General features: G+C 41.6%; 1 protein-coding gene across 3 annotated transcripts in view; it reads left to right on the forward strand.

The window, feature by feature from the left end:
- The first annotated feature begins 10,246 nt into the window (after positions 1-10,246).
- The window catches only part of LOC110491855 (DENN domain-containing protein 2D), a 45,463-nt gene continuing 30,600 nt past the window's right edge, over positions 10,247-25,109 (forward strand). The window contains exon 1 of one of the 3 annotated variants that reach the window (XM_021565667.2): positions 10,247-10,308. In XM_021565667.2, the coding sequence (XP_021421342.1) occupies positions 10,290-10,308 (19 nt within the window). In that variant the 5' untranslated portion in view covers positions 10,247-10,289. Of the gene's footprint in view, positions 10,309-23,123; positions 23,829-25,109 lie in introns of those variants that run through there. The other 2 variants (XM_021565668.2, XM_036946748.1) reach the window with 2 other exon arrangements.

Genomic DNA, 25,109 nt, shown 5'->3' on the forward strand with positions numbered 1-25,109 from the left:
TTCCATTGTAGATTTTGCTTTATGTTTTGGATCATTGTCTTGTTGGAAGACAAATCTCCGTCCCAGTCTCAGGTCTTTTGCAGACTCCATCAGGTTTTCTTCCAGAATGGTCCTGTATTTGGCTCCATCCATCATCCCATCAATTTTAACCATCTTCCCTGTCCCTGCTGAAGAAAAGCAGGCCCAAACCATGATGCTGCCACCACCATGTTTGACAGTGGGGATGGTGTGTTCAGCTGTGTTGCTTTTACGCCAAACATAACGTTTTGCATTGTTGCCAAAAAGTTCAATTTTGGTTTCATCTGACCAGAGCACCTTCTTCCACATGTTTGGTGTGTCTCCAAGGTGGCTTGTGGCAAACTTTAAACGACACTTTTTATGGATATCTTTAAGAAATGGCTTTCTTCTTGCCACTCTTCCATAAAGGCCAGATTTGTGCAATAGACGACTGATTGTTGTCCTATGGACAGAGTCTCCCACCTCAGCTGTAGATCTCTGCAGTTCATCCAGAGTGATCATGGGCCTCTTGGCTGCATCTCTGATCAGTCTTCTCCTTGTATGAGCTGAAAGTTTAGAGGGACGGCCAGGTCTTGGTAGATTTGCAGTGGTCTGATACTCCTTCCATTTCAATATTATCGCTTGAACAGTGCTCCTTGGGATGTTTAAAGCCTGGGAAATCTTTTTGTATCCAAATCCGGCTTTAAACTTCTTCACAACAGTTTCTCGGACCTGCCTGGTGTGTTCCTTGTTCTTCATGATGCTCTCTGCGCTTTTAACGGACCTCTGAGACTATCACAGTGCAGGTGCATTTATACGGAGACTTGATTACACACAGGTGGATTGTATTTATCATCATTAGTCATTTAGGTCAACATTGGATGATTCAGAGATCCTCACTGAACTTCTGGAGAGAGTTTGCTGCACTGAAAGTAAAGGGGCTGAATGATTTTGCACGCCCAATTTTTCAGTTTTTGATTTGTTAAAAAAGTTTGAAATATCCAATAAATGTCATTCCACTTCATGATTGTGTCCCACTTGTTGTTGATTCTTCACAAAAAAATACAGTTTATATCTTTATGTTTGAAGCCTGAAATGTGGCAAAAGGTCGCAAAGTTCAAGGGGGCTGAATACTTTCGCAAGGCACTGTAACTTAAGAGGAACTCATTTTCAGTGCCTAGAAATAACTTGTGCAGAATCATGTAACAAACATCTTTGTTGAAAATAAATAATCTTCAACCCTTCAAAATAAAATAAAAAAACTCAAAATAATTTAACTACTTTGTTTCTCCAAAATAATTACTCCAACTCTAACTAATTTACAAACAATATCTTAAAATTCAATAGCGAGGCAAGTTTGATCAAACAAACATTGCTTTGGCATCAGTTATAATCAAATGAAAAGTCCTTCTGGACCTTCTAATAAAATAATCACAATCTATAAGTTATTTCTAACATATATGAAATATTTTCACTAATCACAAGATCATGCATCACAGGTCTTGGGAGATAAAGTGCGGACAGGTGTATGGGGTTTCTACCTTTTAAAAAATAGAACTTTACCAGTTACAGTATGGATGTTCTAGCAGGGCTTAGGAATGAAAGTGTGTGGAGTAATCGGCCATGACATTCAACACATATCTGTGAGGGCCCTTAGAAATAATTGTATCCCACTTTGGAGACGTTTAGCTTTGGGAGTGCAGGTTGTTGAGGGCAGCCTCCTTCTCTCTCAGTTGTGCTCTGAAATGGTTGATCCTCTCCTCGCCGACTGCTCAAAGTCAAAGCCATGATACTGTCTGGGGGTCTTTGATATCGATTATTGGGTCTCGTCAGTCAAAGGCGTATCTACCTCTTGGGTCACCAACTCAATATCATCAGCATACATTCATCTCCACCTAGCTTTTATTTACATCACACGATGAAAAAATAGGTTGTCAATTTCAAAAATAATTTCTTTGCCAAGTTTATATGATAATGTATTTTCTGATCAATTAACAATGCAGTGCCAAGGAGATTCATAGCAAACTCATACAAATCTGTTATTGGCATGTTATGGCACAGCTGAGATGATAGTACCCACCTGTTCTGTGTTATGAGCTTCTTCCACTGAGTGACCCTGTTCGTCAGCTCAAGGTCCCCCGAGGAGGTCAGGCTTAACTTCCGCAGCAATTCCCCCTCTCCAGCAATGTTGGAGGCTCATTGGAAGAAGGCTTGGGAGATGCAGGGAAGGACTGAGGAGGTAAGGAACAAGGGGATGAGGAAGAAGTCAAAAGACAGAAATTCAACTTATATAGAACCAGGTGTACAGAAAATATTCTCTACACCTGGTTCTCACACAGATTGGTCTTTGAATGATGCTTCAGACTAGTTTCAAGCAACTTGATCATGTTGCTATCACAAACGGTTTCAAGTCTCATATTAATAAACAGGCACTTCTTAACCAAGGGTTTTGCAAATGTAACCTCAGTAGGGTAGAGAGTGGAAAAAGGGGGGAGGAGGTATTTATGACTGTCATAAACCCACCCCCCAGGCCAACGTCATGACAGTAGAGTTCAATTTTGCACTACGCAGCATTACCTGTGGTACTTAGCTTAGGATATATCTTTATTCACTATGCAAATTCACAGAAAAATGGATATTGGTAAATACATTTAAAGTGTAAGGTATATACCGGATAGGTGTAAAAATGAGAATAGAGAGAGAACAAAAAAAAACTGACAAATCACTACATGTGTATTGCACAGTCTGGAGGATTAGAGCAAGTCAATTGTCTATTCAGGTTTTTTATGCAGCCCTTAGATAATTTTTGCAATAGCAGATTTCTTCAGCATCATCTCAATTTGTGTAAGAGGCACATTTCAAATACTTTTGCATCTCACAATTTTCTATTAATAAACATCATATAACAGGAAGGGAGGGAAAATGTTTGATCTACTTGACACGGTGCAGGTGCTATCAAACTAACACAATTCCACTTTTACTTCCTGTGGCTAGTGGTAACAGCACAACCACTGCATTTGGAGACTTCCTAATATTATAAAGATGTGAAAACATCCAACTTACTGATCTTATTTGAGTACATTTTGGCATTACAATAGTATATTATCACTAGGTTTTATTCAAGCAGATAATAGCATTTGTGCTTCAGGTGGTTCTGAGACAAGGCAGTGCTAGTGTTTCAGTGCCCTCCACAGGTGAATTGTTAGTTCAACTGAGTTGGCTTGCCGCACATTTGTAGAAAATAAATGTCTAATTAACTACTAAAAATAAATAATTAAAGAATACAGATAGATATAATTAAGAAACATGACTTAACCTGGTGTTAAATGTGAGTTATTCTGATGTTTCTTCTTTCTTAGTGTTTTTTGTAACATTACACAAAAACGAGCTGCAGCATACAGGAAGACCAAAATGTGTCAGGTTTGTTTAGATATACTTTGAAACCTAAATCGACAGTCAGACTACCAGTAACCTGCATTACTCAGGAGCTTCCGCTAGCGGCACCCCTCGACAACATTCCTCTGAAAAGGGAGTGCGCGAAATTCAAAAAAATTCCGAAATATGTAACTTTCACACATTAACAAGTGCAATACATCAAATGAAATAAACTTCTTGTTAATCTACCCATCGTGTCCAATTTCAAAATGGCTTTACAGCGAAAGCCCAACCTATGGGGCGGCAGGGTAGCCTAGTGGTTAGAGCGTTGGACTAGTAACCGGAAGGTTGCGAGTTCAAACCCCCGAGCTGACAAGGTACAAATCTGTCGTTCTGCCCCTGAACAGGCAGTTCCCAGGCCGTCATTGAAAATAAGAATTTGTTCTTAACTGACTTGCCTGGTTAAATAAAGGTAAAATAAAAAATAAATAAAATATGGTTATGTTAGGTCAGAGCCAAGTCACAAAAACACACACAGCCATTTTTCCAGCCAAAGAGAGGAGTCACAAAAAGCAGAAATATAGATCAAATTCATCACTAACCTTTGATGATCTTCATCAGATGACACTCATAGGACATCATGTTACACAATACATATGTTTTGCAGAGAGAGAGAGAATTAAAGATAGACTTTTCCTTAATGCAACCGCTTTGTGAGATTTCAAAAAAGCTTTACGGAAAAAGCACACCATGCAATAATCTGAGTACGGCGCTCAGAGACCAAACCAGCCAAAGAAATATCCGCCAAGTAGTGGAGTCAACATTAGTTAGAAATAGCATTATAAATATTCACTTACCTTTGATGATCTTCATCAGAATGCTCTCCCAGGAATCCCAGTTCCACAATAAATGTTTGATTTGTTCGATAAAGATCATCATTTATGTTCAAATTCATCCTTGTTGTTTGCGCGTTCAGCCCAGTGATCCATCTTCATGAGGCGTGAGCATTAGGTCCAGACGAAAAGTCCAAAAGTTCCGTTACAGTCCGTAGAAACATGTCAAACGATGTTTAGAATCAATCTTTAGGATGTTTTTAACATAAATCTTCAATAATGTTCCAAACGGGAGAATTCCTTTGTCTTTAGAAAAGCAATGGAACGCGAGCTACCTCTCACGTGAACGAGCGTCACGAGTTTGTGGCTCTCTGCCAGGTCACTGACTCAAAGAGCCCTTATGAGCCCCCCCTTTACAGTAGAAGCCTCAAACAAGTTTCTAAAGACTGTTGACATCTAGTGGAAGCTTTAGGAAGTGCAATCTTACCCCATAGACACTTCGATAGGCCAAGCTTTGAAAAACTACAAAACTCAGATTTCCCACTTCCTGGTTGGATTTTTCTCAGGTTTTCGCCTGCCATATGAGTTGTTATACTCACAGACATAATTCAAACAGTTTTCAAAACTTCAGTGTTTTCTATCCAAATCTACTAATAATATGCATATATTAGTAACAGGGACTGAGTAGCAGGCAGTTTACTCTGGGCACGCTTTTCATCCAAACGTGACAATGCTGCCCCCTATCCCAAACAGGTTAAAACCTTTTAGGGCTAGGCATCCCTCTAGCGAGACAACTTCTGGTGAAACTGGAGGGAACGCAATTTGAATAAATAATCATAAAAATTATGGATATTAAACATTTAGGTACATGCAAGTGTCTTATATCGGTTGAAAGCTTAAATTATTGTTAATCTAACTGTACGATTTACAGTAGGTATTACAGCAAAAACATGCCATGCGATTGTTTGAGGACGGCGCCCCACAACAAAATATTTTTCCACCGGATATTCACAAATAGCAATCACCTACTTTTTGAAAATATTCCTCTGATTTGTCATCCAAAGGGTACCAGCTATAACATGTAGTGTCGTTTTGTTAGATAAAATCCTTCTTTATATCCCAAAAAGTCAGTTTAGTTGATGTCTTCGATTTGACGATTTTTATTAGTTTTTGAAGTTAGAAGCCTGAAACCTTGAGCATAGACTGCTGACACCCTGTGGAAGCCATAGGAATTTCATTCAGGGAGCTAATTTTCAGTATGACCTTATACCTGCCATTGTAAGAGGATGGTCTCAAAAACAACAACATTCTAATTGGTTTTTCATTGGATTTTCTCCTACCATATCTATTGTGTTATATTATCCTACATTATTTTAACATTGCTACAAACTGCAAAGCGTTTTCTTTTCAATGGTACCAATTATATGCATATCCTGGCTTCTGGGCCTGAGCAACATGCAGTTTACTTTGGGCACGTCATTCAGGCGTAAAATTGAGAAAAAAGGAGCCTAGCCCTAAAGGACCGGATCCTTTTTTCAATTTCCGCCTGAAATGACAAACCCAAATCGAACTGCCTGTAGCTCAGGACCAGAAGCAAGGATATGCATATTTTTTATACTATTTGAAAGGAAACACTTTGAAGTTTGTTGAAATGTGAAATTAATGTAGGAGAATAAAACACATTAGATCTGGTGAAAGATAAAACAAACAAGCGTTTTCAAAAAGAATGTTGCATCATCTTTGAAGAGAAAGGACAGACAGTGATGTAGGATTCTAGGTGTAATTTAGATGTTGTCCACAAGACAGCAGTGTGTATGCGCAAAGTTTCAGAATTACATCACTGCATAATATTTTGTATCAAGTCTGTCAGGTCTAGACCCAAGCCTCCCCCTGTACCTGGACTTTGAACTATTCCCTCTGGGCGCAGGTATAGTGCACCCCTCAGCAGGAAAAACAGAACAAGACAATAATTTGTGCCAGGTGTGTTATCCCTCCTAAATAGCTTGGGCTAATGTTCCTATCGATTCAGTAAAGGCAGCGTTTAAAAAAAAATGTTTATGTATTGGTATGTAACTGTTATGAAAAGTTGTATTGTCAATTTTGTTTTGTATTTAAAGGCCACTTTAAATGTGTACATGACACCGCAACAAAATCTCCCCATGGGGACAATAAAGTCAGTAAGTAAGTAAGTTGTCCTTCACGAGTTTGCCCAAATGTGCCCAATTGGTCAATTGATACATTTTCAAGTACATACAGTGCCTTGCGAAAGTATTCAGCCCCCTTGAACTTTGCGACCTTTTGCCAAATTTCAGGCTTCAAACATAAAGATATAAAACTGTATTTTTTTGTGAAGAATCAACTACAAGTGGGACACAATCATGAAGTGGAACGACATTTATTGGATATTTCAAACTTTTTTAACAAATCAAAAACTGAAAAATTGGGTTCCTACATTTGAATATAAAAATGTATTTTATCAAACAAAACTATGCTACATTTGTATCTCTGGGACCCTCAGGATGATTGAATGTAAGGACATTATTCACCTTCAGAGGTGAATGTATCAAACCAGTTGCCGTGATAGTTCACAACAGAACACTATACTCAAACAATAGCATGGCATTTTTTCGCTGTAATAGCTACTGTAAATTGGACACTGCAGTTAGATTAACAATCATTTAAGCTTTCTGCCCATATAAGACATGTCTATGTCCCGGGAAGTTGGCTGTTGTTAACCTCTAGTGACACCCCATCCCGTGAACGGGACCGTTGTCATCATCTGACACTAATTAGCATAACGCAACGGACATAAATATTACTAGAAAATATTCCTATTCATGAAAGTCACAAGTGAAATATATTGAGACACAGCTTAGCCTTTTGTTAATCACCCTGTCATCTCAGATTTTCAAAATATGCTTTACAGCCAAAGCTAGACAAGCATTTGAGTAAGTTTATCGATAGCCTAGCATAGCATTTTGTCCAGCTAGCAGCAGGTAACTTGGTCACGGAAATCAGAAAAGCAATCAAATTAAATCGTTTACCTTTGATGAGCTTCGGATGTTTTCACTCACGAGACTCCCAGTTACATAGCAAATGTTCCTTTCTTCCAAAAATATTATTTTTGTAGGCGAAATAGCTCCGTTTGTTCTTCACGTTTGGCTGAGAAATCTCACGGAAATTGTAGTCACGAAAACGGCGAAAAATATTCCAAATTAGCTCCATAATATCGACAGAAACACGGCAAACGTTGTTTATAATCAATCCTCAAGGTGTTTTTCAAATATCTATTCGATAATATATCCATCGGCACACTTAGTTTTTCAGTAGGACCGATTGGAGTTATGGCTACGTCTGTATTTTACGCGAGAATCTCTGGGAGCATCAGGTGACCACTTGCGCAATGTAGCCGCCTATGGGTATTCTTCAACATAAATGCGTAAAACTACGTCACAATGCTGTAGACACCTTCGGGAATACGGAGAAAGAGTAATCTGGTTGATAGCCCATTCACTGCTCAATAAGGACGCATTGGAACGCAGCGCTTTCAAAACATGAGGCACTGTTTCGCCTGCAACATCAGTTCTGTTATACTCAGACAATATTTTTACAGTTTTGGAAAATTTAGAGTGTTTTCTGTCCTAAGCTGTCAATTACAGTGCCTTGCGAAAGTATTCGGCCCCCTTGAACTTTGCGACCTTTTGCCACATCTCAGGCTTCAAACATAAAGATATAAAACTGTATTTTTTTTGTGAAGAATCAACAACAAGTGGGACACAATCATGAAGTGGAACGACATTTATTGGATATTTCAAACTTTTTTAACAAATCAAAAACTGAAAAATTGGGCGTGCAAAATTATTCAGCCCCTTTACTTTCAGTGCAGCAAACTCTCTCCAGAAGTTCAGTGAGGATCTCTGAATGATCCAATGTTGACCTAAATGACTAATGATGATAAATTACAATCCACCTGTGTGTAATCAAGTCTCCGTATAAATGCACCTGCACTGTGATAGTCTCAGAGGTCCGTTAAAAGCGCAGAGAGCATCATGAAGAACAAGGAACACACCAGGCAGGTCCGAGATACTGTTGTGAAGAAGTTTAAAGCCGGATTTGGATACAAAAAGATCTGCACAAATCTGGCCTTTATGGAAGAGTGGCAAGAAGAAAGCCATTTCTTAAAGATATCCATAAAAAGTGTTGTTTAAAGTTTGCCACAAGCCACCTGGGAGACACACCAAACATGTGGAAGAAGGTGCTCTGGTCAGATGAAACCAAAATTGAACTTTTTGGCAACAATGCAAAACGTTATGTTTGGCGTAAAAGCAACACAGCTCATCACCCTGAACACACCATCCCCACTGTCAAACATGGTGGTGGCAGCATCATGGTTTGGGCCTGCTTTTCTTCAGCAGGGACAGGGAAGATGGTTAAAATTGATGGGAAGATGGATGGAGCCAAATACAGGACCATTCTGGAAGAAAACCTGATGGAGTCTGCAAAAGACCTGAGACTGGGACGGAGATTTGTCTTCCAACAAGACAATGATCCAAAACATAAAGCAAAATCTACAATGGAATGGTTCAAAAATAAACATATCCAGGTGTTAGAATGGCCAAGTCAAAGTCCAGACCTGAATCCAATCGAGAATCTGTGGAAAGAACTGAAAACTGCTGTTCACAAATGCTCTCCATCCAACCTCACTGAGCTCGAGCTGTTTTGCAAGGAGGAATGGGAAAAAATGTCAGTCTCTCGATGTGCAAAACTGATAGAGACATACCCCAAGCGACTTACAGCTGTAATCGCAGCAAAAGGTGGCGCTACAAAGTATTAACTTAAGGGGGCTGAATAATTTTGCACGCCCAATTTTTCAGTTTTTGATTTGTTAAAAAAGTTTGAAATATCCAATAAATGTCGTTCCACTTCATGATTGTGTCCCACTTGTTGTTGATTCTTCACAAAAAAATACAGTTTTATATCTTTATGTTTGAAGCCTGAAATGTGGCAAAAGGTCGAAATGTTCAAGGGGGCCGAATACTTTCGCAAGGCACTGTATATGCATATTCTAGCATCTTGTCCTGACAAAATATACCGTTTACTACGGGAACGTTTTTTTTCCAAAAATGAAAATACTGCTCCCTAGTCACAAAAGGTTAACAATGTCAATCTAGTCACATTATCGCATATTGAGCAATAACTGTCCCGATTTCAGGACACCAATCCAGTAGAAGTTAACACCAACATTGGGAGTAATTTTACACCACTGAGTGTTCATTTCACTCTGACTCCTGAAATCAATCAACACTGGTCAATTTGCTGTGTACAAGCTTAATGTTGATTGATTTGACTGAGGTACATTCCTTTGAATTGTTCAGTAGAAAATTATATTACAACTGGAAAAACCCTCATTAACTTAATATGTTTCAATTTGAATACTGAAATCCATTCCAAAAACAAATTGCATTGGAATTGACCTAATCTCTCGTGGACAGATTTTCATGGACGGGTGAAACGAGAATCTGTCAAGACTCACATAAAATTATGTGATTATGAGCAGCAGTAGTTCCTGGTTTGGGGTTTGTCATTGATTATTTGGACAAATCAGGATTTGGTGAGGTGATTTTCAAGCCTGTGTGAGGATGATACACTGTTTCCACTAGATTCCACAGCTACAATGTAAAATTGATATCATGTAGTAGTGACACAAGGAGGGCCTTCACAAGACTGAATTTGGTGCTTGAGGTCGAAAGATGAAGCTGTTAGGACATTTAGGGACGATTTCCGGGACTAAGATTAAGTTTAGTCCTGGCACTTTCAAGTTAACTTTGAAACTCTGCTTGGTATCATATCCTGTAAACTACACAGATGCTTTGGATTTCTGTTTCTTATGACGCATGACTCCAAGCACATCATATTGTTAGGCAAACCAAAAGGGTGTGCCCACAGTTTAAATATAGAGTTTCAAAGTCTACATTAGAGCAAACAATAACTGATAGCTTGAAGGAGAGACAATACATTGTGAGGGAGTCTGAAATATGAGCCTCACTACTGGGTTATGAGATTCAAACCACACTACTGAACAAGATGGACACTACGCTCACAGGTAATGAAAATATCTTAACAGAGGTGATCACTGTAAATAATCTTCAAAAGTAGTTGAAGGTCAGATGTTGACATGTCACTGCTTCCAATTAATTGTATTTCTTTAAAAAAAAAAATTCTCAACTACTTATTATCTCTTCCGGACAAATAGAGCTAGGATGGCGGGAGAAGCAGAGAAACTGAAGCTTTTCCTCTTGTCGATCCCAGTGTGAGCATCCCCGTCATCCCTTATTATTTGGGATTAACTAATTAATGAGGTCATTTATTTGGAATTGACTCAGAAGAAATACATCGGTCTTGACCTAGTGCCATAGACACCAAAATTGTTATTCTCCTAGCCAAATTGATACATATCGTCATTATTTCTGCCCATTTTTCTAAAATGTTGATTAAACCTTCCTTCAGTTCACATACAGAAGTAAGGTGTAATCTTGAAGCTTAATCTCAAGCGAAGGTAAACCGATGGCGAGTAGGCTGGATTTAGGTTTGGGGGGGGGGGGGGGGGGGGGGGGGTGCAGTCCTACTCGTCGGTGCGTGAGGCCTCAAGCGTGAGTGGCTCTCATCTAAACATCTACGATCTCCCTCTCCCCTTCTGTCTGAACCTGAATAGTTGTATACCGACCATGCAAATAAAGCATGAATTGAAAAAATCTTCAAAGCATTCCAGAGGAGAGGGAGGAGGTTGATGCTCTTGTGACAGGCGCCTCAGTAGGACCCACCCCTCTGGTCCAGCTGAGGCTGGTGGCAGACTGGTTAAAGGGTAAACAAACCAAACTATTCATCGCTCAACCTCATGGATGCCACGATGCATCACTTTACAGTGCAGTCAGAAAGTATTCAGAACCCTTGACTTTCCACATTCTTACAGCCTTATTCTAAAATTAATAACATATTTGTTTTGTTTCTCATCTACACACACACACACACAATACCCCATAATGACAAAGAGAAAAACGGTTTATAAAATGTGCAAAAAAAAATGGGGTACGACAGTAGTCTCAGACCCTTTGCTTTGAGACTCGAAATTGAGCTCAGGTGTGTCCTGTTTCCATTTATCATCCTTGAGATGTTCCTATTACTTGATTGGAGTCCACCTGTGGTAAATTGAATTGATTGAACATTATTTGGAAAGGCACACACCTGTCTATATAAGGTCCCATAGTTGACAGTGCATGTCAGAGCAAAAACCAAGCCATGAGGTCTAAGGAATTGTCCATAGAGCTCCAAGACAGGATTGTGTCAAAGCACAAATCTGGGGAAGGGTACCCCAAGAACACAGTTGCCACTAGTGATGCAACAATGGCATTTTTTGGCCGATACCTTATATTTTCCTTGCCAAATAAAACGATCCCGATACCCGGTATTTAAAATATTGGCGGACTTAAGCATTTTAGTACAGTTAAATAGTTAACACACACACACAGCGGATTAAGGCACTGCATCTCAGTGCAAGAAGCGTCACTACAGTCCCTGGTTCGAATCCATGCTGCCATGCATGCATCCATGCACATCCGGCCATAAACGGGAGTCCATAGGGCGGCGCACATTTTTGACAGGGAAGGCCGTCATTGTAAATAAGAATTTGTTCTTAATCTGACTTGCCTGGTTAAATAAAGTTCACACCAACCAAAAATATATTTGTTGGCATTTACGCATGTCCCCATTACCAGCAAAACATAATCAAAACCTATTTCTTGCACTTACTTTGTGCTGTTTTGTTGTTCAGTCGTTTTATTCTCAACCAGGATTTCTATGGAACGCTGTTTGGGTCTTTTTGTGTCAAAAAATACACACGTCAAATAGTGTTATTTGACGTGTGTATTTTTTGACACGCAAAGACACAAATAAGCTTGACCAATCAGGACCTGAATATGACTGCACAATAATTTAATGCATTCAAACATCTTTTACATAGTTCTTACACATTGATTACACTATCACTCATATGTCACAATGATTCATCGATACGTCTGCTATGATGCTGGTAAAGTTGTCTCGCGCACCTACAGTGCTGGTCATCTCATGGATACAAACAGTGTTCTTCCCCAAAAACATAGCAAAACGACAATCTGTTTCAGTAGCTATAGTTAGCTAGCAATATAACTAGGTATCATAAAATAACCCTAATTTATAAGACATTTCTTATTTGATTAATGGTGGTCGGACCCATCTATGTTTTAGCTAGCCACAATAGTGGATAGTATGTAATTGACAGTGATGCAAATAGTAAACTTGTCATCATTTAATAGATCATGCTAAACGAGGTTGGAATGTTGTTACATAAAATTAACAAAAGACAATGATTTGTTAATTTGACAAAAATCTGTTGAAATCACACTGGATGTATTAGACTTTAGAATTGCATTGGGGACATCCTTATTTCACTGCACAGCCTTACCTATGGATTGTGGATCAATGACATAGGGTATCAGTCTACTCAGTGACACCTAGAGAACATTGGCATCGTAGCTCTTAATGAGGGACTGAACTGAATTGAACACTATTCCTGAGGAAAAACAATACTGCGTGGACGTTTGAGGCTGATAACGTTGGGAAAATTGTTTTCAGGCTGGTTGTATTGGTGCTTTAGCTGAGTACCTAGCTAGCTAGCCTGCTACCTCAGAAGTTGCAGTCAAACAAATAATGCTTTATTACCAACGCAGTATTGTAAACACATTGTTCGTGGCCAGTGTTTGCAGACTTTTTTTGCACAGCTTTGACAGTGCTACTGATAGTAGTGGTGGCGCTTGGCTTACACATGCATATTCAGAACAAACATTCTGTAATAGAACTGTTATTTGACGTGTCAAATAGTGTTATTGTCATTTGATGGTTCTTTTTAGACACGCAAAGACCCAAACGGCATTCCAAAGTATGTTGTGAAGCTAATAGCAGTGACGCTATTACTGTGTAACTCCGGTAGGGCAACATCAGAAAAATAGCGCACTTGGTAGTGTGTACCAGTGCTCGACCAGTCGCGAAAGCCAACTTCACCCACGACAGAGAACGGTTGATTGTCAAGGGCAATGAATTCCATTATCTTGGTGTTAATGGATTTTGCCTTGGAGCTCTCTCGCTGCTATTCTTACTTTCAAATGACTGCTCGACTCGTTGACTGCTCGATCCATCCAGCAGACATTGTGGGCTAGGTTAGGAATGCTGTGTTGCACGTGTAGAGCAACATTACGTCATGTACGTCAGCTTTGGCATTTTTAGCTAATATCGTCCGATTACGATATGTTCACCGATATATCAGGCATCCCTAGTTGCAGCAATCATTCTTAAATGGAAGAAGTTTGGAACCACCACCACTCTTCATAGAGCTATCAGCCCGGTCAAATTTAGCAAACGAGGGAGAAGGGCCTTGGTCAGGAAGGTAACCAAGAACCCGATGGTCACTCTGACAGAGCTCATCTGTGGAGATGGGAGAACCTTCCAGAAGGACAACTATCTCTGCAGCACTCAACCAATCAGCCCCTTATGGTAGAATGGCCAGACAGAAGCCACTCGTCAGTAAAAGGAACATGACAGCCCGCTTGGACTTTGCCAAAAGGCACCTAAAGGACTCTGACCATGAGAAACAAGATCTTCTGGTATGATGAAACTTTGATTGAACTTTTTGGCCTGAATGCCAATCGTCATGTCTGGAGGAAACCTGGAACCATCCCTACAGTGAAGCATGGCGGTGGCAGCATCATCCTGTGGGGATCTTTTTCAGCGGCAGGGACTGGGAGACTAGTCAGGATCGAGGAAAAGATGAACAGAGCAAAGTACAGAAAGATCCTTGATGAAAACCAGCTCCAGAGTGCTCAGGACCTCATACTGGGATGAAGGTTAATCTTCCAACAGGACAACAACCCTTAGCACAGAGCCAAGAAAAGGCAGGAGTGGCTTCCAGACTAGTCTCTGAATGTCTTTGAGCTGTCCAGCCAGAACCCGACTTGAACCCGAACTAACATCTCTGGAGAGACCTGAAAAACGCTCCCCATCCAACCTAACAGAATTTGAGGGGATCTGCAGTGAAGAATGGGAGAAACTCCCCAAATACAGGTGTACCAAGCTTGTAGCGTCATACCCAAGAAGTCTCGATGCTGTAATCGCTGCCAAAGGTGCTTCAAAGTACTGAGTAAAAGGGTCTGAATACCTTTGTAAACGCAATATTTAAAGAAAAAAATAGAAATTTGCAACAACAAAAAAATGTAAATCCATCTTAGAATAAGGCTGTAATGCAACAAGCTGTGGAAAAGGTCAAGGGGTCTGAACTTTACGAATGCACTGCATGATGATTAATGTCAAATCACTGATCTTTGCCAAATGTGTGTATAGAATAAGTCTATAGGACATAAGCATATAGGATAGCATTTAATGGTGAAAACCATCATTATGGAACTGTTAGTGGCAATTGATAATGCTACAGTGCCTTGCGAAAGTATTCGGCCCCCTTGAACTTTGCGACCTTTTGTCACATTTCAGGCTTCAAACATAAAGATATAAAACTGTATTTTTTTGTGAAGAATCAACAACAAGTGGGACACAATCATGAAGTGGAACGACATTTATTGGATATTTCAAACTTTTTTAACAAATCAAAAACTGAAAAATTGGACGTGCAAAATTATTCAGCCCCTTTACTTTCAGTGCAGAAAACTCTCTCCAGAAAGTCAGTGAGGATCTCTGAATGATCCAATGTTGACCTAAATGACTAATGATGATAAATACAATCCACCTGTGTGTAATCAAGTCTCCGTATAAATGCACCTGCACTGTGATAGTCTCAGAGGTCCATTAAAAGCGCAGAGAGCATCATGAAGAACAAGGAACACACCAGGCAGGTCCGAGATACTGTTGTGAAGAAATGTAAAGACGGATTTGGATACAAAAATATTTCCCAAGCTTTAAACATCCCAAGGAGCACTGTGCAAGCGATAATATTGAAATGGAAGGAGTATCAGACCACTTCAAATCTACCAAGACCTGGCCGTCCCTCTAAACTTTCAGCTCATACAAGAAGAAGACTGATCAGAGATGCAGCCAAGAGGCCCATGATCACTCTGGATGAACTGCAGAGATCTACAGCTGAGGTGGGAGACTCTGTCCATAGGACAACAATCAGTCGTATATTGCACAAATCTGGCCTTTATGGAAGAGTGGCAAGAAGAAAGCCATTTCTTAAAGATATCCATAAAAAATGTTGTTTAAAGTGTGCCACAAGCCACCTGGGAGACACACCAAACATGTGGAAGAAGGTGCTCTGGTCAGATGAAACAAAAATTGAACTTTTTGGCAACAATGCAAAACGTTATGTTTGGCGTAAAAGCAACACAGCTCATCACCCTGAACACACCATCCCCACTGTCAAACATGGTGGTGGCAGCATCATGGTTTGGGCCTGCTTTTCTTCAGCAGGGACAGGCAAGATGGTTCAAATTGATGGGAAGATGGATGGAGCCAAATACAGGACCATTCTGGAAGAAAACCTGATGGAGTCTGCAAAAGACCTGAGACTGGGACGGAGATTTGTCTTCCAACAAGACAATGATCCAAAACATAAAGCAAAATCTACAATGGAATGGTTCAAAAATAAACATATCCAGGTGTTAGAATGGACAAGTCAAAGTCCAGACCTGAATCCAATCGAGAATCTGTGGAAAGAACTGAACTGCTGTTCACAAATGCTCTCCATCCAACCTCACTGAGCTCGAGCTGTTTTGCAAGGAGGAATGGGAAAAAATGTCAGTCTCTCGATATGCAAAACTGATAGAGACATACCCCAAGCGACTTACAGCTGTAATCACAGCAAAAGGTGGCGCTACAAAGTATTAACTTAAGGGGGCTGAATAATTTTGCACGCCCAATTTTTCAGTTTTTGATTTGTTAAAAAAGTTTGAAATATCCAATAAATGTCGTTCCACTTCATGATTGTGTCCCACTTGTTGTTGATTCTTCACAAAAAAATACAGTTTTATATCTTTATGTTTGAAGTCTGAAATGTGGCAAAAGGTTGCAAAGTTCAAGGGGGCCGAATACTTTCGCAAGGCACTGTAGTTGGTAACATGAGCTTAGTGAACTCGTACATTTACTGAACAAAAACAACTCAACAATTTCAAAGATTATATGAACTGTAACGCAGCACAAAGAAATCCGTCAATTGAAATGAATTAATTAGGCCCTAATCTATGGATTTCAAATGACTGGAAAAACAGATATGCATCTGTTGGTCACAGATACCTTAAAAATAGGGGCGTAGATTAGAAAACAAGTCAGTATGTGGCGTGACCACTATTTGCCTCATGCAGTGCGAGATCTCCTTTGCATACAGTTGGCTGTTGATTGTTATTGTAAGGGGTGCGTAACTGGTGGCAGGGAAGTCAGACGCAGGAGAGCAGAACTAGGTAATAGCCGGAGCAGTTTAATTGCAAAACCAACGGCATAAAGAAATAACCAACATGGGTACAAAACCCAATGCGCACCAGTAAACATGTGCACAAGCACTTAAAACAAACAGTACCACACAAAGACATGGGGGGGAACAGAGGGTTAAATACAGGTGTGTAGGAAAACAAGACAAAACAAATGGAAAATTAAGTGGATCGACGATGGCTAGAAGACCAGTGACGCCGACAGGCGAACGCCGCCCAAACAAGGAGAGGAACCGACTTCAGTGGAATGGTGAAATGGTGGCCCACTCCTCTCCAATGGCTGTGCAAAGTTGTTGGATATTGGTGGGAACTGGAACACGCTGTCGTACCCCTCAATCCAGACCATGCCAAACATGCTCAATGGGTGACATGTCTGAGTATGCAGGCCATGGAACAACTGGGACATTGTCAGCTTCCAGGAATTGTGTACAGGTCCTTGCAACATGGGACAGTGCATCATCTTGCTAAAACATGAGGCAATGGCGGGGGATGAATGGCAGAGCAATGGGCCTCAAGATCTCATCACATAATCAGTGAATTCAAAATTGCCATTGATAGAATGTAATTGTGTTCATTGTCCGTGGTATATGGCTGCCCATACTAAACTCAGCAAAAAAAGAAACATCCTCACTGTCAACTGCGTTAATTTTCAGCAAACTTAACATGTGTAAATATATGTATGAACATAAAAAGATTAAACTAAAACAAACTCAACAAGTTCCACAGACATGTGACTAACAAAAATTTAATAATGTGTCCCTGAACAAAGGGGAGGGGGGGGTCAAAATCAAAAGTAAGTCAGTATCTGTTGTGGCCACCAGCTGCATTAAATACTGCAGTGCATCTCCTCCTCATGGACTACACCTGATTTGCCAGTTCTGGCTGTGAGATGTTACCCCACTCTTCCACCATGGCACCTGCAAATTCCTAGACATTTCTGGTGGGAATGGCCTTAGCCCTCACCCTCCGACCAACAGGTCCCAGACATGCTTAATGGAATTGAGATCCGGGCTCTTCACTGGCCATGGCAGAACACTGACAATCCTGTTTGCAGGAAATCACGCCACAGATCAGTATCAGTAAGCAGTATGGCTGGTGACATTGTCATGCTAAAGAGTCATGTCAGGATGAGACTGCAGGATGGGTATTACATGAGGGAGAAGGATGTCTTCCCTGTAACGCACAGCGTTAAAATTGCCTGCAATGGCAACAAGCTCAGTCCGATGATGCTGTGACACACCGCCCCAGACCATGACGGACCCTCCACCTCCAAGTTGATCCCGCTCCAGAGTACAGGCCTCGGTGTAACGCTCAGTCCTTCGACTATAAACGCGATTCCGACCATCACCGCTGGTCTGGTCCAGCGACGGTAGAATTGTGCCCATAGGCGACGTTGTTGCCGGTGATGTCTGGTGAGGACCTGCCTTACAACAGGCCTACAAGCCCTCAGTCCAGCCTCTCTCAGCCTATTGCGGACAATCTGAGCACTGATGGAGGGATTGTGCATTCCTGGTGTAACTCGAGCAGTTGTTGCCATCCATGTACATGTCTCGCAGGTGTGATGTTCGTTTGTACAGATTCTGTGCAGGTGTTACACGTGGTCTGCCCCTGCGAGGACGGTCAGCTGTCCGTCCTGTCTCCCTGAAGCGCTGTCTTAAGCGTCTCACAGTACGGACATTGCAATTTATTGCCCTGGTCACATCTGCAGTCCTAATGCCTCCTTGCAGCATGCCTAAGGCACGTTCCCGCAGATGAGCAGGGATCCTGGGCAACTTTCTTTTGGTAATTTCTAGAGTCAGTAGAAAGGCCTCTTTAGTGTCCTAAGTTTTAATAACTGTGACCTTAATTTCCTACCGTCTGTAAGCAGTTAGTCTTTTAAAATATATATATTTTAAATGTCACCTTTTATTTAACCAGGCCAGTTGAGAACAAGTTCTCATTTACAACTGCGAGCTGGCCAAGATAAAGGAAAGCAGTGCGACAAAAACAGAGTTACACATGGGATAAACAAACATACAGTCAATAACACAATAGAAAAATGTACACACAGTGTGCAAATGTAGAAGAGTAGGGAGGTAAGGCAATAAATAGGCCATAGTGGCAAAATAATTACAATTTAGCATTTACACTGGAGTGATAGATGTGCAGATGAGGATGTGCAAGTAGATACTGGGGTGCAGAAGAGCAAAAATAAATAATTGGTGGAATGAGGAAGTTGAGTGGGCTATTTACAGATGGGCTGTGTACAGGTGCAGTGATCAGTAAGCTGCTCTGACAGCTGATGCTTAAAGTTAGTGAGGGAGATATGGGTCTCCAGCATCAGTGATTTTTGCAATTCGATCCAGTCATTGGCAGCAGAGAACTGGAAGGAAAGGCGGCCAAATGAGATGTTGGCTTTGGGGATTACCAGTGAAATATACCTGCTGGAGTGCGTGCTACGGGTGGGTGTTGCTATGGTGACCAGTGAGCTGAGATAAGGCGGGGCTTTACCTAGCAAAGACTTATAGATGACCTGGAGCCAGTGGGTTTGGCGACAAATGTGAAGCGAGGGCCAGCCAATGAGAGCCCACAGGTCACAGTGGTGGGTAGTATATGGGGCTTTGGTGACAAAACGGATGGCACTGTGAGACTACATCCAATTTGCTGAGTAAGGTGTTGGAGGATATTTTGTAAATGACATCGCCAAAGTCAAGGATCGGTAGGATAGTCAGTTTTACGAGGCTTTGTTGTGAAATAAGAAGCCGATTCTAGATGTAATTTTGGATTGGAGATGCTTAATGTGAGTCTGGAAGGAGAGTTTACAGTCTAACCAGACACCTAGGTATTTATAGTTGTCCACATATTCTAAGTCAGAACCGTCCAGAGTGGTGATGCTAGTCCGGCGGGTGCGGGCAGCGATCGGTTGAAAAGCATGCATTTAGTTTTACTAGCATTTAAGAGCAGTTGGAGGACACCGGAGTGTTGTATAGCATTGAAGCTCGTCCGGAGGTTTGTTAACACAGTGTCCAAAGAAGGGTCAGAAGTATACAGAATGGTGTCGTCTGCGTAGAGGTGGATCAGAGAATCACCAGCAGCAAGAGCGACATCAATGATATATACAGAGAAAAGAGTCAGCCTGAGAATTGAACCCTGTGGCACCCCAGAGGTCCGGACGCCCCAGAGGTCCAGACAACAGGCCCTCTGAGTTGACACACTGAACTCTGAGAAGTAGTTGGTGAAGCAGGCGAGGCAGCCATTTGAGAAACCAAGACTGGCTGTTGAGTCTGCCGATAAGAATGTGGTGATTGACAGAGTCAAAAGCCTTGGCCAGGTCCATGAATACGGCTGCACAGTACTGTCTTTTCTCGATGGCGGTTATGATACCGTTTAGTACCTTGAGCGTGGCTGAGGTCCATCCATGACCAGCTCTGAAACCAGATTGTATAGCGGAGAAGGTACGATGGGATTCCAAATGGTCAGTGATCTGTTTATTAACTTGGCTTTCAAAGACTTTAGAAAGGCAGGGCAGGATGGATATAGGTCTGTAACAGTTTGGGTATAGAGTGTCTCCCCCTTTGAAGAGGGGGATGACCACGGCAGCATTCCAATCTTCGGGGATCTCAGACGATACGAAAGAGGTTGCACAGGCTAGTAATAGGGGTTGCAACAATTGGAGGATAATTTTAGAAAGAGAAGGTCCAGATTGTCTAGACCAGCTGATTTGTAGGGGTCCAGATTTTGCAGCTCTTTCAGAACATCAGTTATCTGGATTTGGGTGAAGGAGAAGCAGGGGGGCTTGGGCAAGTTGCTGCGGGGGGTGCAGAGCTGTTGGTAGGGGTAGTTAGGTGGAAAGCAAGGTCAGCCGTAGTAAAATGCTTATTTAAATTCTCGATTATCATGGATTTATCAGTGGTGACAGTGTTTCCTAACTTCAGTGCAGTGGGCAGCTGGGAGGAGGTGCTCTTACTCTCCATGGACTTTAGTGTCCCAGAACTTTTTGGAGTTAGTGCTACAGGATGCAAATGTCTGTTTGAAGAAGCTAGCATTTGCTTTTCTAACTGCCTGTGTATATTGGTTCCTAACCTCCCGGAAAAGTTGCATATTGTGGGGGCTATTCGATGCTAATGCAAAACACCACAGGATGTTTTGTGCTGATCAAGGGCAGTCAAGTCTGGAGTGAAGCAAGGGCTATATCTGTCCTTAGTTCTAAATTTTTTGAATGGGGCATGCTTATTTAAGAGGTTGAGGAAAACACTTTTAAAGAATAACCAGGCATCCTCTACTGACGGGATGAGGTCAATATCCTTCCAGGATACCCGGGCCTGGTTGATTAGAAAGGCCTGCTCTCTGAAGTGTTTTATGAAGCGTTTGACAGTGATGAGGGGTGGTTGTTTCACAGTGGACCTATTACGGACGCAGGCAATGAGGCAGTGATCGCTGAGATCCTGGTTGAAGACAGCAAAGGTGTATTTAGAGGGCAGGTTGGTCAGGATAAAATCTATGAGGGTGCCCGTGTTTATGGATTTGGGCTTGTACCTGGCAGGTTCCTTGATAATTTGTGTGAGATTGAGGGCATCTAGCTTAGATTGTAGGACAGCTGGGGTGTTAAGCACATCCCAGTTTAGGTCACCTAACAGTACGAACTCTGAAGATAATGGGGGGCATCAATTTGCATATGGAGTCCAGGGCACAACTGGGGGCTGAGGGGGGTCTATAGCAAGCGGTAACACTGAGACTTATTTCCGGAAAGGTGGATTTTTAGAAGTAGAAGCTCGAACTGTTTGGGCACAGACCTGGATACAGAACTCTGCAGGCTCTCTCTACAGTAGATATAACTGCCAAAGAGGGCGGGGTTGTCATCTTGGCAGAAAATATTGTAGTTGGGGATGGACATTTCAGAATTTTGTGGCCTTCCCTAAGCCAAGATTCAGACACGGCTAGGACATCAGGGTTGGTGGAGTGAGCTAAAGCAGTGAATAAAACATTCTTAGGGAGGAGGATTCTGATGTTAACATGCATGAAACCAATGCTTTTACGGTTACAGAAGTCAACAAATGATAGCGCCTGGGAAATAGGTGTGGTACTGGGGTCTACAGGACCTGGATTAACCTCTACATCACCAGAGGAACAGAGGAGTAGGATAAGGGTATGGCTAAAGGCTATAAGAACTGGTCGTCTAGTGCGTTGGGAACAGAATAAAAGGAGCAGATTTCTGGGCGTGGTAGAACAGAGTCAGGGTATAATGTACAGACAAGGGTATGGTGGGTTGTGAGTACAGTGGAGGTAAACATAGGCGTTGAGTGACGATGTTTTGTCTCTGGTGGGACCAGTTAAGCAAGGTGAGGTCTCTGCATGTGTGGGAGGTGGGACAAAAGAGCTAAGGCAAGGTGGGCAAGGTGGGTGGGACTGAGGGCTCTACAGTGAAATAAAACAATATGGACTAGCTGAAATAGCAGTAGACACGGCATATTAACATTAGAGTGAGGCATAAAGCAGTCACAGGTGTTGATCAGGAGAGCTAAGACAACGGGTAAATGGCGATGAATGGGCAGAGCGGGTCAGTTAGGTACATAGAGGACCTGAGTTCGAGGCTGGGGCTGACAGATAAACAAAATGACGTACGGTGTTATTGAAACAGTCCAGGGGCCATCAGCTGTGTAGCCGGGTGATCATAGGGTCCAAAGAACAGCAATAGGTGAGTCAGGGAGCCGTTCAGTAGTCAGTACTACGCTAGGTGAGTGGGAGACACGGCGCTTAGAGAGCTAGCAGGCCAGGGCAAGAAGATGGGTCTTCAGCGGCATCGCAACAGAAAAGCCCGCTGTGACCACATTGGGCGACCACGTCGGCAGACCAGTTGTGATGGATCGGCGGGGCTCCGTATGGACAATAAAGAGTCTAGCTCGTTGCTAGCTCAAGGTGGTCTTAACGACCATTCCACCGGTGCATGTTCATTAATTTTTTATGGTTCATTGAACAAGCATGGGAAACAGTGTTTAAACCCTTTACAATTAAGATCTGTGAAGTTATTTGGATTTTTACAAATGATATTTTTAAAGACAGGGTCCTGAAAAAGGGGCATTTCTTATTTTGCTGAGTTTATAACCCCACTGTCACCATGGGCCACTCTGTTCACAACATTGACATCAGCAAACCGCTCTCCCATACAACGCTTACACGTGGTCTGAGGTTGTGAGGCTGGTTGGATGTACTGCCAAATTCTCTAAAACGACATTGGTCTCCAAGGGCATAGAAAGGAACAAATTCTCTGCCAACAGCTCTGGTGGACATTCCTACATTCCTGCCAATTGCATGCTCATCAACTTGAAACATGGCATTGTATTGTGTGACAAAACTGCACATTTTTGAGTGGCCTTGTGTTATGCTCACGCTGTTTAAATCAGCTTCTTGACATGCCACACCTGTCAGGTGGATGGATAATCTTGGCAAAGTGGAAATGCTCACCAACATGGATGTAAGCACATTTGTGCACCAAATCTGAAAGAAATATGCTTTTTGTGCATATGGAACATTTCTGGGATCTGTCACTTTACATGTTGCGTTTATTTGGTCAGTATTGTAAAGGCTAATTAATAGTTATGAGCTGTCCTACATAACTGCACTGAAAACAAAAAAGGATATCTAAGAAAAGTTTTAAACGATTTATTAGGGATGAAATATGTTTGTCTGATATGTTTGTCGCCTATCCTATGTCAATTTTATTTGATTCTCATCTCGACTCACCAGATGAAATTAGCTGTAATTCTAGTTATCAAATGAATAGTTATGCATTGGTAGCGTAATTGTATCGGATGAAGCACTTCCACGTGAGACACTGACAATTGATCGAACCATAGGCTCCGCGCACTGTACAGTTTGGTGCGTTCATCTCTCCAATTCCCAGAGAAGCCAACACGTGAACATTGAGCAACAGCATGCGTTACTTGTGCGACTATTCTCCTTGTGTTGCCATGATGAATGTGGTTGATACATATTAATTTGAGAAACGACAAGCAGTCCAGGGAGATAAGAGGCTCAACGTTGATACCTGTGTGAGCTATGAGTGGAGAGGTATCGAGAAGGATTCGAAAAAGACATGGATTAAACAACTTCACGCAGAGATCGAGTGAGTAGATGACATTAATTTATTGGCTAAAACGTTTTAAACATGTTCGCATTGAGAATGAATGACTGATTGTATGACAAGGTTTGTAAAAATGTAAGTGTACATTTACTGAAAAAGTGTCTTCAATCAAGTCGCTACTCGCGTTCCGGCGGTGCCAACAGCAGGCAGGTTTCCATTGACCAGTTTATTCGACAAAAGCAACGTCGCAACAAACAAATATTTGCGCCTTGTGTAATGGAAACCGCAGATGAGACATTTTCTTTTAAGATCGACAATTTATCTTGTCTAACTTGTCTTTGCGACAAAAATGGAAACGTTGTTTTTTTTATTGAACCTTTATTTAACTAATAATTTACGGTACACGTGGATGGTGATGTCAACGTAACTATGAAGCGCCACTCCACCCACATGTAGAACTAATTCGAAATGTCTGCCTGCTAAATGTATTTCAACTATAAAAAATATTATTTGCAGGATCCTTGTCCTGATATTTAACAATGGCGGAATTACTTTGCTTGTGTGATTGGTTGGAAGCAAGTTTCACCATCTAATTATTTCAGGTCTACAGGAGTGCAAGTTTCATAATGGCACTGCCCGTGGCGATATGTTGGCACATGGGAATTAGAATGTCAAATGTTAGTCAATTCTAACATTTTATCCATGAAGGTTTTTGAGGGCTACCTGATATATAGGTGGAAGGGCATGCAGGCCTGTCATCAGTGTATTAATGCGCAATTTACCTAAATGGGTAATGGTAACGCTTCAACCACATTTACATTTTGACACTAGGTTTTCTGAAAGTGTTTATTTCCTACGACCTCGTTCCATCCACCGTTTTTACATGAGTTAAGTCATACCAGGAAACGGGACGTTTCGCTACAATTTTACAAATGCAGACAATTTCTTCAACATGGGGGAATCTTTGTTAAATTGCTAGAAATGGCAGTGAAAACGCGTTTATGCGCAAATATTGATATAATTATCATATAGAAGTAAACGTGGAGTCACGCTGTTGATTATTTTGATGTTAGGAAGTGGAGATGAAATACGACCAAAGGTATGGAGACACCTGCTTGTCGAACATCATTCACTGATGTTGGGCGATTAAGCCCTGTCACAGTGGGTGTTCCAATTCATCCCAAAGGTGTTCGATGGGGTTGAAGTCAGGGCTCTGTGCAGGCCAGTCAACTTCTTTCACACCGTTCAACAAATAATTTCGGTATGGACCTCGCTTTTTGCACAGGGGCATTGTCATTCTGAAACAGGAAAGGGCCTTCCCCA

This window comes from Oncorhynchus mykiss, chromosome 16 (genome assembly GCF_013265735.2).
Source record: "Oncorhynchus mykiss isolate Arlee chromosome 16, USDA_OmykA_1.1, whole genome shotgun sequence".
Taxonomy (NCBI): Eukaryota; Metazoa; Chordata; class Actinopteri; order Salmoniformes; family Salmonidae; genus Oncorhynchus; species Oncorhynchus mykiss.